General features: G+C 45.3%; 1 protein-coding gene and 1 long non-coding RNA gene across 2 annotated transcripts; both read left to right on the top strand.

Annotated features, from left to right (window-relative positions):
• The first annotated feature begins 1,365 nt into the window (after positions 1 to 1,365).
• On the top strand, positions 1,366 to 11,019 carry LOC311618518. Its single transcript, XR_014794348.1, has 3 exons — positions 1,366 to 1,569; positions 8,115 to 8,266; positions 10,430 to 11,019. It is a non-coding gene; the product is annotated as an uncharacterized lncRNA (long non-coding RNA).
• A 1,783-nt stretch (positions 11,020 to 12,802) lies between these two features.
• On the top strand, positions 12,803 to 15,164 carry CCDC184 (coiled-coil domain containing 184). Its single transcript, XM_084876945.1, has one exon. The coding sequence runs from the start codon at positions 13,291 to 13,293 to the stop codon at positions 13,891 to 13,893; it is 603 nt and encodes a 200-aa protein (XP_084733071.1). The 5' UTR covers positions 12,803 to 13,290; the 3' UTR covers positions 13,894 to 15,164.
• The last annotated feature ends 3,055 nt before the right edge of the window (positions 15,165 to 18,219 follow it).

Below are 18,219 nucleotides of genomic sequence, written 5' to 3'. Positions count from 1 at the left end.
CTTAACTGGATCAGCCACACGCCTTGATCTCTGCACTTGTTTCCCATGTTCTTTCGTGCTTCTCCAGTAATTCCCCCTCCCTCTAGGCTCATACCCCTTATACTCCCAGTTAGCTTCATGCTAGTGCCTCTGGACAGCATAATGTAATCTTATCCTGAAAGCCTTGACATACATGGTACCCTCAACAATAGTGGCAAAGGGCCTTGTATGATGGCATAATCTAGCTATGGTTAATGTAAGGGTAAGGCTAAGATGGCAGGCCCTATACTGGGGACAGGGTCCCTCCTAGTAGATTGAAGGCAGCGGCTCACCTGAAGGGTGAGGAAGCTGGCAAGATGAACTTATGCTGGTCAAGAGATGTGAAGTCACAGACAGGCACAAACTGTGCAAGTCATGCCAGTCTTTTCTGCTTATAGCAGAGCTCTCCAGGGAAGAATGGACAGCAGGGTTGGTGCTGAAAGCCCTGAGAATACACTTGCTATAAATATGATCAGAAACTTATGCTGCGTAAGCTCAACAGGTTGGCTGTGTGTGTGTGTGTTTGTGTGTGTGTGTGTGTGTGTGTATCTTGTCTCTGTTTCTAGTTTTCCTATAGCTCTTTGGTAAAGTCTTTTTTTGTAAATACCAGGCCATATTGGCTTGCTTAGGGAAACCAAGAAAAAGCATTTTTGTCTTCTCCAGAGCTTTAGGAATAATCTCTGGGGCAACTGGTAGAGGTAGGAGTGATAACCAAGATAAGGGCACAGGTTTGTGGAATGGAGTAAGGAGGAATGAGCAAGCAAATAAAACTTGATCGTTTGTTTGAGAAAATATAATATTTTAGGGGGGGGAGGTTTGTTTGCCGGAACTGAAACCTAACATTGTCACTGGTAATAAAATGTAAAAAGAGCCGAAACCGTTTGGCTCGATGGATAGAGCATCGGCTTGGGGACTGAAAGTTCCCAGGTTCGATTCTGGTCAAGGGCATGTACCTTGGTTGCGGGCATATCCCCAGTAGGGGGTGTGCAAGAGGCAGCTGATTGATGACTCTCTCTCATTGATGTTTCTAACTCTCTATCTCTCCCTTCCTTTCTGTACAAAATCAATAAAATATATATTTTTAAAAGTGTATAAAGAGCTGGCCAACCTTGATGGCTCTGAATGGTCGGAGCTATTAACTCATCATCTAGTTGAGATAGTGGTGGTTGAGACAACTTTAAATTGTTAATCATATGTAAATTCTTGTTGATTTTTTGTTGTTGGAACTTCCCGCCTAAGAGATGTCTTTGTCTCAGAATCTCAATAAAAGGAATGGTTAAAGGCCAGAGCAGGGGTTAGTCTTCCCACTAGAGGTGGGCTTCCCGCCTGGCCCCCATTTTCCCAAATTAACTCTTTTCCAGTCTTTTCATTTAAGGTGCGGTCTTCTCCAGAAACCGGACCCTGAGTGGGCCCTGAACCACGCAGGTCGTGTTAAGGGATCACACATCTGGCGCCTTCAACGTGGGACTTCTGGAGGAGATGGTATTTTTTGCCTAGAGCGAAGGAGGAAAAATACGCCGAGAAAAGGTGTGGAAAATTCACCGAGAAAAGGTGAGGGAAATTCACCAGAAAAAGGTGAGGGAAATTCACTGCACTCAAAAGCCCACGGCCAGCTGCAGAGCCGAGAACTGTAAGTAGGGTGGGAACATCTTTTTCAACCAGGCTAATGGGGAAGAATTAGGTTATAAATTTAAAGTAAATTTTATTATAGAATTTTGGTTTGCATGCTTTAAGAATGTGGTTTCTTGTTCAAATTAAAATCTTAGTTTGTATTTGGAATTTAAAATCTGTAATAAGAAATGAAACTTCCTTATTGAAACCACCTCTGGTCTGGAGAAATTCAAAGGTGTCAGGAGAGGGCAAATTTATCTGCTCTCCTGCAATGAGATTACTCAATGCTTTGTTTAAAAGTTATAAAAGAACTTGCAAACTAGGTGTTATCTTGGCCAAATTGGGTGCTAGTTATTACTCCGGAAAGCAAAAAAGAAAGAAAAAAATTGAGATCTGTCTTTATCTATTAAGCATGAAAATATGTGTGGCCAGATCTGTTGCTGAAACTTCTCCCTAAGTAAGCAGGATGTGGGGGAAGAGAGAGACACTTAGCAATCCAAGAGAAAAGACTACCCTTGCCGTAAACCAAGGAATGTGATAATTTGCATTTGAATGGCTACAAACTTCCTCCAAATTCCTGTGTCAAAAATTTTTGTGGAAGTTTGCTTAATTATAAAAATAAAAAAGTAAAGTTTAAATTTGCCTCATAAAAAATCTAGAGGACAGAATTGAAACTCTTAATTGATTATGTCTTGTATTTTTCTTAAGAAATGTAAAGTGTTATTAATCTGGAACATGCAAAATATATTTGACTTGCCAGCTTTAAAAGTTCAAAGTGAAAATTAAATTGAGAGAAATTATATAGTTAAAATGTGTTTTCTCTAATAATTAGGAATTCAAAATAAGTGCTTATTATTGGTCTAATTAAAAAAGATTAATTCTGTGATCTCAACCAAAAAATTTTCTATGCAAAAACTAGTCTAAATCTAATTGATATCTTAAGATAATAATAAAAGGTATTATAATATTTAAATCATATATGGATATAGATATTTATTTGATTTTTTTTCCACGTTAAAATTTCAAGGCCTTAATAGAGATGATTCTTGGAAAAGCTCCAAGGGCCTGGAGTAATACAAGAAATTTATTCTCTCTTCTTAAAGAAAATCTTTTTAAAACAGATCTAATATACTTGAAATTGCATGGAAAGCCTTATCAAATAAAAATTAATCAATATACTTTAAATATTTTAAAAGGTCTACAGGCATGTATTGTTACTGGCAAAGGAAAGAAGTTAATAACTCAAATAGGATATCAACCTTTTTAGGAGTGGTCACTGCTCAGTCTCCTCACCCTCATGCTGATCCTATCCAATGGAAAGATGATAGACCTGTATGGGTGGATCAGTGGCCATTAACCAAGGAGAAATTAAGTCATATTCATGAATTAATACAAGAGCAAATAGAGGCTGGCCACATAGAACTTTCCAATAGTCCTTGGAATACGCCTATATTTACAATCCCTAAAAAGGCGACAGGGAAATGGCGATTGTTACATGATCTTAGAGCTGTTAATGCTACTATGCATAAAATAGGAGCTTTACAACCTGGACTCCCAGCACCTTCACAAATCCCTTTATTTATTATTATTATTATTATTATTATTATTATTTAATATATTTTATTGATTTTTTTTTTTACAGAGAGGAAGGGAGAGAGATAGAGAGCTAGAAAAGTCGATGAGGGAGAAACATTGACCAGCTGCCTCCTGCACACCCCCTAACGGGATGTGCCCGCAACCAATGTACATGCCCTTGACCAGAATTGAACCTGAGACCCTTCAGTCCCTAGGGGTGTTGAACTCAATCAGAGAAGGGGCCAAAATCTAAAATCCAGCCTAAATTGCGGGCCGAATGGTTTACTGAACAGTCATAAACTGACAATGTCATAAACTGACAGCGGAGTGCAGTGATGACAGCGCGGTGTGGGCCACATTGCAAGGCCTGGCGGGCTGGATTTGGCCCGCGGGCCTTGTGTTTGACACATGTGCCCTAGACCAATGCTCTACCACTGAGCCAAACGGGTTTCGGCCACAAATCCCTTTAAATTGGTCCCTCATAGTAGTAGATCTTAATAATTGTTTTTTCACAATTCCCTTGGCACCTCAAGATAAAAAGAGATTTGCATTTTCAGTGCCATCTATTAATAATATAGAGCCTATGAAAAGATATCAATGAGAGTTTTTACCTCAAGGAAGGGCCAATAGCCCTACTTTGTGTCAAATATGTGGCTCAAGCTGTTCAGCCTTTAAGGGACAAATATTCCCAATGTTACATTATTCATTACATGGATGACTTGTTCTTAGCAAGCCCATGGGAAGAACAGACCTTGTCCATGTTTTCCCAGTTAGAAGAGGAGCTCCCTAAATGGGGCTTAAGAATTGCTCCAGAGAAGGTACAAAAAGAAATGCCTTTCCAATATCTGGGAACCAAAATTGAAAACCAAAGCATTAGGCCTCAGAAGGTGGAGATAAGAAAAGATTGTCTTAAAACTTTATTATTATTTTTTAAAATAAATTTTTATTGTTCATATTATTACAAATGTTCCTTCCCCCCCACACACACACACCATTGCTCTCCTCCACCAGGTTCCCACCCCACCCTCTGCCCTTTCCCCACTCCCCATTGTCCTCATCCATAGGTGCACAGTTTATGTTCAGTCTCTTCCCACATCCCCCTCTCCCCTTTTCCCCAAGAATCGTCAGTTCACTCCCCTTCCATACCTCTGATTCTATTACATTCAACAGTTAATATTGTTCATCAGATTTTTTTTTAATTTCCTTGGTTTTTAAATTCACTTGTTGATAGTTACATATTTATTGTTCATAATTTTAATCTTTATTTACTTTCTCTTCTGAAAGAACCCCCTTCAGCAATTCATATAATTCTGGTTTGGTGGTGATGAACTCCTTTAGCTTTTTTTTTTATTATTAGTGAAGCTCTTTATCTGACCTTCGATTCTTAGTGATAGCTTTGCTGGATAGATTATCTTTGGCTGTAGGTTCTTACTATTTATCACCTTGAATATTTCTTGCCATTCCCGTCTGGCCTGCATGGTTTCTGTTGAGAAATCAGCTGACAATCGTATAGGTGCTCCTTTATAGGTAACTACCTTCTTTGCTTTTGCTGCTTTTAATACTCTCTCTTTGTCTTTTGCTCTTGGAATTTTAATTATGATTTGTCTTGGTGTGGTCCTCTTTGGATTCCTTTTGTTTGGAGTTCTGTGCGCTTTCTGGACTTGTAAGTCTAATTCTTTCACCAGGTGGGGGAAGTTTTCTGTCACTACTTCTTTCATTATGTTTTCGATATCTTGCTCTCTCTCATCTTCTGGGACCCCCATAATTCTGATGTTGGTTCGCTTGAAGTTGTCCCAGAGGTTTCTTACATTATCTTCAATTTTCTGGATTCTCTTGCCTTCTAGCTTCTGTGGAGGAGTGTCTTCTTGCTCTTAATGTTCCAAATCTTTGACTTGATTCTTTCAATCTTCCATTCTGTTTTTAGGAGTCTGTATAATATTTTTTATTTCAGAGAATGTATTCTTTATTTCTTGTAGATCCCTTATCATTTCTTGTTGATCCCTTATCACTTCTTGTTGATCCCTTATCATTTCTTGTTGATTCCTTATTAATTCTAGTTGATCTCTTTTCATATCCTCATAGGTCTTATCCATCTTTTCTAGGAAATTCTTGAAAAACCTTATAAGCGTAGATTTGAACTCTATATCCAGTCGCTTTTTGTCCTCCATTTCTTTCGTTTGTGATCTATTTCATTGTCACATTTCACAGCTACAGATGGGGCGGGGTTTCAGGGTGGAGCCTACAGCCTTGGCTTCCATCAGCCCCGCCCTATGTGGCTCCTGAGTCTCAGGGTCCTTCAGTACTCCTTGCAAGCACCTCTGAGAGAAAGGTGCTCTCAATTTTCGCCTGCTACCAAACAGTCTAGGCTTTCCCCCAATGAGCCCGGAACTGGGGTTCAGTTCAGTTGGAAGTGGGATTGGAGGTGGCGTTCAGAGCAGTCTGGAGCTCCTGTCTCCTTCCTGCCAGGGCAGTCCCGCGGCACAGCCAACCGTCCCTTCTCTGCGCGCAATGTGCACCCGCCGCAATGTGCGCCCGCCGGGACCTCCTTTCGCCACTCCCCCGGGGTTGTGCCTTACAGCCCAGCTCCCTATGGATGAGCCTGGGTCCCCGGGGTCTGGCCTAGAACTGGGGTTCAGAGCAGTCGGAACTGGGGCCCAGCACAGTCAGAGCTTTTATCTCTTTCCTGCTAGGGAACACCAGCCAGGCACTCGGCCTCCCTCCTCTCCGGCTCCCTCCTCTCCGTGCGCACAGCGTGTCTCCGTACCTTAGGCTTTTACAGCTCCTCCGCGCTTCCTTCTGGTTTTCTCCTTGCTTCTCGTTGTAGAATTTCCAGTCAGTCGACTTTCCTGTAGTTCTGGGTAATGTCCATTTTATATTTTAGTTGTATTTTATTGAAATTGTTGTGTGTGGCTGTGGCTAGGTGTTTACTTGGGCAGCCATCTTGGATTCTCCCTGTCTTAAAACTTTAAATGACTTTCAGAAATTATTAGGAGACATTAACTGGTTAAGACTATCTGAAGATATCTACAGGAGAAATGACAAATTTATTTAGTTTACTTAGAGGTGACTCTCATCTTTCTTCTCCACGAACTTTAACTAATGAGGCTAGGAATGAGATGCTAAGGGTTGAGCAGGCAATTTCCTCAGCCCAAGAAGCACGGGTACAGCCTGAATTGCCTTTATTGGGACAAATTAACCCTACTGCAAATAGTCCCACTGGAGTCATCTTTCAAAATAAAAATTCTACCATTATTGAATGGGTTTACCTAGGACATCAATCCTCTAAAACTGCAGTTACATATGTAGAACTAATGGCCCAATTATTATTTTAAATTAGAAAACGTTGTAAACAGCTTAGAGGGGAAGAGCCCTAGTGTATCTACCTCCCACTCACTGGGAAGCAATTAGAAATGTTATTTCAGACCGATATAAATTGGCAAATTGGGTTAAGTGTATATTCAGGGGAATTTAGCTGTCATCTATTAAAAGATAAATTACTACAATTTTTATATAATACCTCCATCATTATACCAAAAAATACTAGGCAGGAACCTATTCCTGGAGCTTTAACTGTTTTTACTGATGGATCATCAAATGGGAAAGCTGCCTATCATACAATAGATTCAGACCGAGTCATACTGACCAGTCATACTTCTGTACAGAGAATTGAACTAGAAGCTATTAAGGCTGCATTTCAGAATTTCCAAGAGCCTCTTAATATTGTCTCTGATTCTTTTTATGCTGCAAACTTAGTGAATAGAATTGAAACTGCCTGGTTGAAATGGCTTAGTGACCAAAGTTTATTTTTACTATTCAAACAAGTTCAACAGATTGTACAACAGAGACAATATCCTTTTTATATCACTCATATCAGGGCTCATAGTGTCTTACTTGGCCCTTTAACAAAAGGAAATGCACAGGCTGATCAACTGGTTGTTTTATTAAAAGAAGCCTTAGAATCTCATCAGCTTTTACATCAGCCTGCCAAAATGTTGTCTAAACAATCCTCAGTCGCTGGACAACAGGCAAAACAGATTATTAAGGAGTGTCCAACTTGCATGTTACATCTACCTCAAGGGCCTAACACAGGAGTCAACCCCAGAGGTTTGCTAAGAGATCATACTTGGCAAATGGATGTAATGCATTATAATTCCTTTGGGCGCCTTGGGGCATTACATGTCTCCGTAGATACCTTTTCAAAAGTCCTATGGGCTACTGCATCTACAGGAGAAATGGCAAAACAGGTCATTAATCATCGCCTAGCTGCTTTTGCCGTCATGGGAATTCCAAAAATTATTAAAACTGATAATGGGCCTGCTTACACAAGCTGTCAATTCCAGGAATTTTGTAAAAGGTGGAAAATTCAGCATATTAAAGGAATACCATATAATTCCCAAGGACAGGCCAATATTGAACGACAGCATCAGCGTCTAAAATCCCAACTTGAAAAACAAAAAGGTGGGATGATGGAGAAATCACCTGCAAGTAGGCTGCACCAAGCCTTAATTACTTTGAATTTTTTCACTTGTGATGATGAAGGAAGGACGCCTATGGAAATACATTGGCATCAGAATAAAACAAAAGAAAATGGTCTAGTTAAATGGAAGGATCCCGAATCTGGTTTATGGAAGGGACCTGATCCATTATTATTATTTTTTTAATATATTTTATTGATTTTGTACAGAGAGGAAGGGAGAGAGATAGAAACATCGATGAGAGAGAGTCATCGATCAGCTGCCCCTTGCACACCCCCTACTGGGGATATGCCCGCAACCAAGGTACATGCCCTTGACCGGAATCGAACCCGGGACCTTTCAGTCCCCAAGCCGACGCTCTATCCATTGAGCCAAACCGGCCCCGGCCTGATCCATTATTAACCTTTGGCAGAGTGTATGCTTGTATATTCCCAGAGAATTTTTCCAAACCTGTGTGGATTCCTGCTAGAAATATTAAGATGAGCAGGAGGAGGACAAGCCGGACAGCAAACAGCCCGGAGAACACCTGGGGCATGGTGAAGACGACGGTACAGACACCTGACACCTGAGAATATCTTTCTTGCCATGTTAGTGGTATTCATCTGTACAGTAATATTACCTGGGACAAATGTGGAAGTGTTTAGGACTTATGTTCCTGACCCTTCATGGGTAAAAGCCCTTATGAGGGCTGATCCCTTGCCTAATGTAGTCACCAATAATACTACACACCTTGGTCATCCAGGAAGAAAATGGGTGGGGCAAGGAAGTATAATTACACAGGTGTTGCCACCCAGCTTCCCTTGTTGTATGACACAAAATCAAAGCACTGCTCCTTTGTGTGTAAAAAATTAAAGACAGGTTTCTGGCTTGCACCAAAGTAGAGGAATATCACTACTTGCTCCTGGGAGAGGTGCAGAGAATGTAACTAAGACCTTGACTATACAAAAAGAAATTGACAGCCAGTTTGAATTTGAATTGCCATTGGCTTAGAGAAAAGAATATCTTTGCACGGTATTATTCTACAATATCATTATAATTTTTGATATTTTACAACAGCATATTGTACAATTATTCCAAACAAGCTTAAAAATCTAAATTTTTTGAATGTTTGGCAGCAATTTAAAAGGACATGAATGGATTTAATCTCTTCCATTGTGTGGAAGGCCTCACTGGGAAGGCACTTGAGCATTCTATATTGGCCCTTCTTGCCTTATTTGCAAAGAGGGATCCTCTTGTCATAATCCAATTGCCCTCAGCTGTTGCTTGAGTTTTCAATTCATGCTGAGGTTAAAGCCTCATGGTGGTTGGTACCATGGATCTGTCTCTCGCACAATGGCGTGAGCTGGGCCCTCCCTGGAGAAGAAACCTGGGTTCCCCAAGATCAATGCCGGGCGCCGCCAGCAGGCAAGGGGATCCCAAGGCAGGTACTGGGCATGGAGGCCATAGGGGCATAGGCTACCAAGGAGACAGAACTGAACCTCACATCACCCTGCTTGGCCCCGGAGGATGGCTGGTTAGTCAATGATGGGTAAGACTCCTCAAGGGAGGGGTGACCTAAGCCAGGCACAACCACAGGGGGCCATCAGGAGAGAACTTGGGGGTTAACAGAGGTGGGGCACAGATCCTCACCCCCCCAATGTTGCAGGGGCTTGAACATTAGCCCCTCCTGAGGGATGTCTCCTGCCCCATGGCTGCTTCACACTTCCCATGCCCAGCTCAGATTGGGACCCAGGCAACAGACAGAGATTTGGTCCAGCTCAGATTGAGACCCAGCTACAAACAAGAGACTTGGCCCAGCTCATATTGAGACCCAGGCAACAGAGAAGTGGCTGATGGTGACTGACTGCCCTATACAGTATCTAAATCTAGGAGTGCTCAGGACTTTCTCAAGGATGCATATAATCCTTTCCATTAATTTTTACAGAGTAAAACTGTTAAAGTATTAAATTTGACAGTAAAATAGTCAAGTTTTCAGATTAATTTAAATTGGCTAAATTAAATGAGTTAATATTCAAGAAAATTTAATTGTACAACAGGCTGTTGTTCCTAAAATAACCAAAATTTCTATTGGTAGTTCATTTCATGGTAAAATTGTTTAACTTGCAATAAATCCTAAAGCAGTCATAGTTTTTGTGCAAAAAAAAAAATAAAATTTAAAAGTTATCAAAACTGCATTATAAAAAATTTTCCAAAAGCCTCCTAATAATTAAATTTTAAAAAGGGGGATAGTGGAAAAATACCATGTAAGAAAAAATGTCCTGTAAGTAAATTACATCTAGAAAAAATTTTTTCTTTTGAAAACCAGTTTTCATTTGTAATGATAACAGTAAGACAGCCATGAAGAACACACATAGTGAGAGCAGGGCAGGGTGAGGATAAACTCTGGACTCCACTGTGGGGCAGGGCGGAGCTATCCTCCATTTTGTGTAATTGGACCCTAGACCTCACCCAACCAATCAGAGTCAGCCAAAGCAGTGACATCACCACCCGTGTAAGCCCCGGGGCTGGGCGAAGTTCGGCTCTCTTCCGCCATGCTGTCGGTGTGAGTGGGACAGAGCCCATGTTAGCATGAAAGAGGCTCTTTTGTTTATTGCATCGGACTCGGCTCCCGGGTGGTCCTTGGGGATCACGAAGTCTGGGCGTAACAATAGTATCAAAATAAGTCAGAGGAAAATTGTTTGGGGGAAAAAATTAATTATAGAAAAGATTCCTTTATTAATTTTGGTCGAGATAGGTTTGTATATTTTCAGAAATCAACTCCAAGACCACGTGGATTCCTGCCAACAGTGGAATTAGCAGGAATGCTCCCGCCATGAAGACAGGAGGAGAAACAGTCCAGACACGGAGGACGCTGGCAACACCTTGCCGTGCCAGCAGCCAGCAGCTGTGCGTCGCTGCAGGTTGCCCAGGACCAAACCAGAGACGGTCGGACCTGTATCGCCACCATTTGTCCACCATCCAGATATCATTGCTGACATGTACACATGAAGAACTTTTGGACTCAAAACTTTTGGACATTGAAACTTAGACTTAGAACTCTTGAACTTTGAAATTGGGACTCAGATATTTTTGTTCTTATATGTTTATTTCTGGTCTGTAAATGCAAGATTTTTTAAAGGAAGGAATTGGAGGGAGATGCCGGGAACCAAAACCTAACATTGTCACTGGGAATAAAATGTAAAAAGAGCTGGCCAACCTTGATGGCTCTGAATGGTCGGAGCTATTAACTCATCATCTAGTTGAGATAGTGGTGGTTGAGGCAACTTTAATTTGTTAATCATATGTAAATTCTTGTTGATTTTCAGTTGTTGGAACTTCCCGCCTAAGAGATGTCTTTGTCTCAGACTCTCAATAAAAGGAATGGTTAAAGGCCAGAGCAGGGGTTAGTCTTCCCACTAGAGGTGGACTTCCCGCCTGGCCCCCATTTTCCCAAATTAATTCTTTTCCAGTCTTTTCATTTTAGTGTGCAGCCTTCTCCAGAAACCGGACCCTGAGTGGGCCCTGAACCACGCGGGTCGTGTTAAGGGATCCCACAGTTTTTGATATATTTATTTAGTGAAATCAAATTTCTAATAGCGGCATAATACTTTATTATAGCAGCAATGTCTTATATGAAACATTCTGCTATTTAGGATATTTCTCTACTTATTTCTATTTTAATAGCAGTTACATAGGCAGAGGCCACACAGCTCTTTAGAGCCGCGGAAGTTCCTCTGGGCCAGCCCCGCTCTTCACTAGAATATGCAACCAGGGAAACCCAAGGTAACACTTGCTACCCTTGAGCCACTGGTATACAAAATACTCACACCTCGCCCTTCCCTGCCTGGGAGTGATACAATTTGTTTCTCCTCCTCAGATTTATTTCTTCTGGTGAATTTCATTTCTGGTTTCTGATCTCTTGGCTTCTCTAATCTACTAATTGATATGTATGCTGCTGCACAGGTGCTGTTTGCTTTTCAATCTAAAGTCATCTGTAAATATGTTAAATTCAGATTTTTCTTCCTCCCTCATCCCTCCCACTCCACCCCTCAACAGGAAAAGGAGTTGTCACAAAGCTTGAGACACTCAGTGTAAATATATCTTTACCTGGGTACCCGGCCTGCCCAGGGGGAACTATCTTCACACACAGTCTCCCCTTCACCCTGACACACCCCCCCCCCCCCCCCCGCCTCACCTTCTGCCCAAAACACATCCACCCCTTCTACACCCTGTCTCCTAAACCTGTTACTCAGAGTTAGAGATAATATTAAAAATTATCAGGTCCAATCCCCTAACAAACCAGGAAGACAGTTTATTCAAGGTATGAATTAAGTGGCAGGAATAAAATTGAATTCAGGTCTCTTAATCCTCTATGTATAGGCTGGAGGGTTATGGGTGAAGGAAGGGGACGTCGTAGTTGTTATTCATTCAACGAACGCATTTAGCATTCACTTGCTACGTGCCAGGCACTATTTTAGGTGCTGGGGATTCCGTGATGGCGACAGAGGGCTCGGAAAAGACAAAATGAACTGAGCTTCCATTCTCAAAACGGAAGTACTTTGTCTCACCATCCAGGAAAAATCTCCAGCACCCTGGGTGGGAGTGGGTGTTTCGGTCTCCCATGGGAGGGAATCCCATCCTTTCTCGGTTCCTGCGCTGTCTGCAGTGACAGGGCTGATTTACTGCAGAAACCCGGGAGGCGGAACCTCCAGGGGCCCTCCCTGCCTCTGCAACTCCAAGGCTGGGCGGGGCCGGCTCCAGCCCTCACCTGGAATCGTCCCCTTTGCTTCCCTGCCAGCCGCTGAAGGACAGACGGAGAAGCAAGCCTGGGCTCTAGCGCCATCCTCTGAGAAAGGATTTCGAGCAAGTTAAAATCCTACCAAGGCAGTCGCGCTCAGTCTCAGGCACCCCAACGGGGGAGGGAGGGAACACCTCTCCCGGGCCTGGGGTCCATGCAGCAAACCGCTCTCGTGCTTTCCTAATAAATACTGCAGCCACCCGCTCTCTCCAGCCCCAGCCGAGGCCGCTGCAGCGCGCTCTCCCCGCCCGCCCCGCCCGCCAGCTCGAAGCCGGAGCCCTGCAGCTCCGCAGCCGCGCTCCCGCTCCCTGCTCGCCTCGGAGACACACGTCATTGACGTGCCAGGCGTCGCCTTGGAAACGGGAGCATCCGCGGCTGGGAGACCCGCCCCTGCTGCTCCAGCCACACTCGCGGCTCCTAGCGGAGGGGAGTCCCCCAACTCGACCCGCCGCAGGTCTCAGCCTCGCCCCGGCCCCTTCGCGGACGCTCCGGAGACCGGGGACTCGGCGGGCACTGGCTGCGCGCGGCGCGCGGAGGGCGCACGGACACGGGCGCATCCTAGAGGCGCGGCGGGCAGGCGCTTTCGCCCCGGGGTGAGCGGGACGGACGCTGCCCGGTCCTCCCCGGTCCCTGTCCCGCAGGCTCTTCCGGGCCTCCCGGATCCTGCCGCCCAGATTCACCTCCTCTCGCCGGCTCCCCGCCGCCCTCGGAAGCCTCCTCTCACCTCGGCTCCTCCCGGCCCTCCCTCCGGGGACCTCTCCCCTCGCCCCGCCCCATCGGGAGGCCGCCGGGCTGGACCTGCCCCAGAGCGGCCACCACCGCCTCTGCCGCTCCATGGAGGACGGGCTGCTGGAGATCATGACCAAGGACGGCGGCGACCTGCCCGCGCCCCTGGAGGTGTCCGCCGTGCCGGCCGTGGGGGACGTGATCTCGGGCGAGTACAACGGCGGCATGAAGGAACTCATGGAGCACCTCAAGGCCCAGCTGCAGGCCCTGTTTGAGGACGTGCGGGCCATGCGGGGGGCCCTGGACGAGCAGGCCTCGCACATCCAGGTGCTCTCGGACGACGTGTGCGCCAACCAGCGGGCCATCGTCTCCATGTGCCAGATCATGACCACCGCGCCCCGCCAGGGCGGCCTGGGCGTGGCCGGCGGCCATGGGGGCTTCCCGGGCGCCCCCCAGGAGCCCGAGACCCCTTCGCCTGGGATGGAGGACGGCGGTTTGCTGGATCGCGACCCTGAGGACGAGGAGGAGGAGGAGGAGGACGACGACGACGACGAAGAAAAGGAAATGCCCCGCTCCTCCACACCCACTAGTCCCTTGGAGCGCTCCGAGAGCCCCTGTGCCGGCCTCCTGGCGGGGGACGGGCCACTTGTGGAGTCCCTCGAGCTCCCCGACATCACCCTGCTGCAGCTGGAGGGCGAGCCCTCCCTGTGAGGGGACTCCGAGGGGCACCGCTTTCCGAGCTGGCTTTGGGCTCCCGAGTGCATGACGCGAGCGGACTGAACAAGCGCGGTGCGGCACGCTCCACTCGGACCGCTGCTCTGTGGATCAGGCAGAGAGAGAGAGAGAGGAGAGAGACTCCTTGAGGAAGGATTTATAGGGTGAAGGACTTTGGGAGCATCGGGAATTCTTTCTGCCTACCTAACCAAGCAAGAGACGTAGCAAACTGCAGAAAGGTGAGGTTCCGGGAGAGGATGCGCTCATCTCTGGACTCCCACCCACCCCCTACCCTGTCCTTCCGCCCCCACCCCAGCCAACAGGAGAACCCCTGAATTGTGTACATAAAACTCTGCTTTTTCTATTCTGGAAAAAAAAAAAAAAAGACTATGGCAAATAGTCTCTAACGATTTACCTAGAAATTAAAGAATTGGGGCATTCTGTTCTGGTAACAGAAAATTTCCCCTTCTGCTGAAATCCAAGATATTCAGCGCTCTGCAGAAGCCTCTCCCCTCACGGATCTTTGCGGCTGCTGATTGGTAAGGGAAGCTTGAGGAGGGAACTGCAGCCCAGGAAATCTAGGAGAATGGGGTTCCCAGGGCCCCGGGCGGGGAGGAGCTGGCTATGAATGTGCATGAAGACAAAACAGCTCAACCGCTCTAGGATTTTGCATGCAGAGCGGACCCTGCTTTGTCGCTGACTACACCTGGAATTGCTTTTTCCACTCGCTGGGACGTAGAGAACAAAGAGCCAGCTCACAGGCAGAGACTTGGGGGTGCTCAGCAACCGCCCAGATTTAGGGGACATTTAAGGGACTTTTGGGGGCCACAGCCAAAAAACTGTCTCTCTCCTGGCTACACCCGCTTCACTTCAGTTCCTTTCCCTGTCGATACGTCCCTGCCCTCTGCCTCTCGGTCTTGCCTCCATAATGTCTTGTGTGTGTTACGTGTGTCCACTTGTGTAGTAGTAGTATGTGAGCCCCGAGGGGCAGGGCTTGTGGCTCTGGTGTTAGGTTCAGGGGGCTTCAGACCCTTCTCTGAGCCCCAGGCTGTCATGGCGCTTTCCCCTATCCTCCCCGTTTCCGCCCCCCACCCCACCCCCACCCCAAACAGGGCATGGAGCATGTGGCTGTCCTGAGGTTCCTAACTGATGTGCCTCCCTCCCACCTCCTCAAGTGATGACTTTGTGTGCCCTTCCTCCTCCTCTGTGTATTCTTTCTAATGCTTTTTTTTGGTGTTAACCTTAATAAAGAGGCATCACCCCCCTCTCCTTGCTGACTGGTACTAGGTGGGGGTCAGGGTTGGGCTTAGTGGGAACTGCAGGGACCATGCCTTCCCTCCTCTCTCCTTGCTTTTAATTCCAAGGAGTTGACCATACCTGCCCTAGTCAGGGCAGGCATTGCCCACTCTACCTGCTTTCCCTTCCATCCTGGATGCTGACCTCCAACTGCATTGGGGAAGAAAAGGGTACGCGTTAAGACTCCCAAACCAACAAGGATTTTTAGTAGCCAGAACTCCAGATGTGCAAGAGACCTCTTTCAGTGAAGCACCTAGCCCCTGAGTCCTCGAATGGCATGGTACCTGTTTCATGGGAGGGTCAGGGAGGGGGTATTGTGTGGGAGGGATCGCTGGGCATCTCTGTGAGCAGAGTGACACGTCACAAAGGAAACTGCAATAGCTGCCTCAGGCCTCCAGTGGGGAATGCCTCACCCAGGGAGCACAGACTGACATCAGCTCAAGTCAGCTCCCTGGGCAATGAGGGTTTCCCAAGGCTGTCCCAAACAGAATTCAGAAGAATGAGCTGGGGTGGGGTGTGTGTGTGTGTGTGTGTGTGTGTGTGTGTTCTTGCTGCTGGTTGCTGTGGAAAGAGCACTGGAGTCACAGATCTGGGCTGGAATATCAGTTCCAACACTGAATGATTGCCTGAGACTTCGTTTCTGCATGTGTAAAATGGGGACAAAAAGTTTGGGGGGAAGAAAATGTCTAAGGCTCCTGGGAAGTCTGTGCAAATGTTAGTTTTCTGATAGGTAGTTCTCTTGGAATGGGGAGGAGGATGTGGTAACTGACTCTTCTGGGAAAACAAAAGTACCTAGGGAAAGGTTCTAGAAGCTCTCTGATTATGTAATCTTTTCTTATCTAAGGAGCTCTTACCCTTCAGGATAGTCAAGTAAAGGGGATAGTAAGATTCTTCATGGACCTTTTTGTCACAAATGTCACACAGTTATGGACCAAAAGGTCTCCAGGGATAGCTCTGTACACACAGGATGACCAGAGGAAGCCCTGAGTTGTACAGTGTTTGGAGAATGTGGGCTGGAGCCTTAAAGAGGGAAGCTAAAGTATATTAGTGGGGAGGTATCCCTGGAAATAGGATCCTATTATGGTTCCAGTATTTATCACCATTAACAATAATGATAGCTACCATTTATTAAGCCTCTACTGTGTGCCAGACGTGGCCCAGTTTTATCTCCCAACCACCTTATGAAGTAGGCACTATTGTTATTTTCACTTGAAAGTTCCAGAAACAAACTCCAAGACTTGCTCAAGGTCACACAGCTAGTACTTGGCAAAACCAAGATTTCAAGAACCCTAGATTGAAACCATGCTGCTAATTGCTCTTCGGAAGACTAAGAATCCTGGAAAGGAAATACTGTTAGTTACATTTTATCTTCTCAATTGGAATAAGAAATTGCGGCTCAGGTTTTGGTTAGCGACCTTTCTCAGAGTCCAGAGAATGATAATACAGTAAAGACATCAAGAAGGTGGCCTGAAACCGGTTTGACTCGGTGGATAGAGCATCAGCCAGTGGACTGAAAGGTCCCAGGTTCGATTCCAGTCAAGGGCATGTATAATACCTTGGTTGCGGGCATATCTCCAGTGGGGGGTGTGCAAGAGGCAGCTGATCGATGATTCTCTTTCATCGATATTTCTCTCTATCCCTCTCCCTTCCTCTCTAAAAAAAATCAATAATATATATATATAAAGAAGGTGGCCTTTTAGACCCTCCCCTTGAGAGGAAGATGTTGATGCTCCCAGACACCCCCTGCCACAGCTCCGTTTTTGTGCTTTTCGTGTTCCCTGTAACTCAGATTCTTCATGGTCCCACATGAATCTCAAACCAGCATAGAACCAACCTCTGTACAAAGTTCAGGTTGAGCCCTGTAATCCTTGACTCCATTTTGGTTCCCCTTTCTATGCCCACTGTTATAAATGGGTTATCAGTTCCTTAGCTCAGGGCCTCTTAGAAGTGCTCCATCTATTCCTTGCAAGTATATATATATATATATATATATATCGCCATCCCCAGGAAAAGCAAGTCTTCAGCTTTCTTCAGTCGCCTGCACCAGCATCTAACAGGGATCCAGCACAGGTTGGTCTCCACCTCCTCCTTCCTCCCTATTCCCCACGCACCTCTTGCATTTCTCCTTTGCATGGTCCTAATTAGTGAGTTTCAGGTGCAATTCCTAACCTGGGACTCACTATTGAACTTCAGGGGGTCACAGCTCCTTGAAATCGAATGCAAAAGTCATGTAAGTATGAAAACTCTCTAGAGAGAGATCTATTATTTAAACATAATTCTTAAAGATAAGAATTAAGTTTAAAAACTAAAAATTACTGAGATAAATAAAGAGTAATGAGACTTTTTTTTTTTTTTTTTTTTTTTTTTTTTTTTTACTAAAAAAAAAAAATACCAAAGAAGAAATTATTCTGTCTGAACTGGTTCTGTATTGAACTGGCAATACGCCTTTGCCTCATGTGGCCTCCAGAGTATTTCCACTGAATTGAAATGTTCACATGGCTCTGATTACTCACAGCCTACTCAACAAACTCAAGTTATATTGGCACCACTGCTAGAGCACTGCTGATTGTAGAAGTGAGGAAATGGTCCCCTCCATAGCTTTGTGCGGCAGTTCATGTCTGGGCTCAACACAACACGGAGTGTGATTCATCACAGTTCTTTCAGTTTCTGGCACTCCTGTCTCTGTAAGGTCCAAGGGAAATCTCTCAGGGTTAGCTCAGTTTCAAAATGCAAACACAACTATGTAGAAATATGCTATAACATTAACCTGGTACAACTAAAATCTGCTCTAGAGAAATAGTTATTTCTTGAAGACTTGCAAACTACCCTCCTACATAAATCTGCAGGTTTTTTAAACAATATATTTTTAATATTTTTAACTCGACTTCAGAGAGGAAAGGTGAGGTAGAAAGAGATAGAAACATCAATGATGAGAGAGAATCATCAACCGATGGCTGCCTCCCGCACACTCCCTACTGACGATCGAGCCCAGCAGCATAGGCATGTGCCCTCACCCAGAATTGAACC

This window comes from Pipistrellus hanaki (assembly GCF_964339955.1).
Source record: "Pipistrellus hanaki genome assembly, chromosome: 3".
NCBI classification, from domain to species: Eukaryota; Metazoa; Chordata; class Mammalia; order Chiroptera; family Vespertilionidae; genus Pipistrellus; species Pipistrellus hanaki.
Note: the sequence above shows the minus strand (reverse complement) of the source record. Positions and strands in the feature narration are given on the sequence as shown.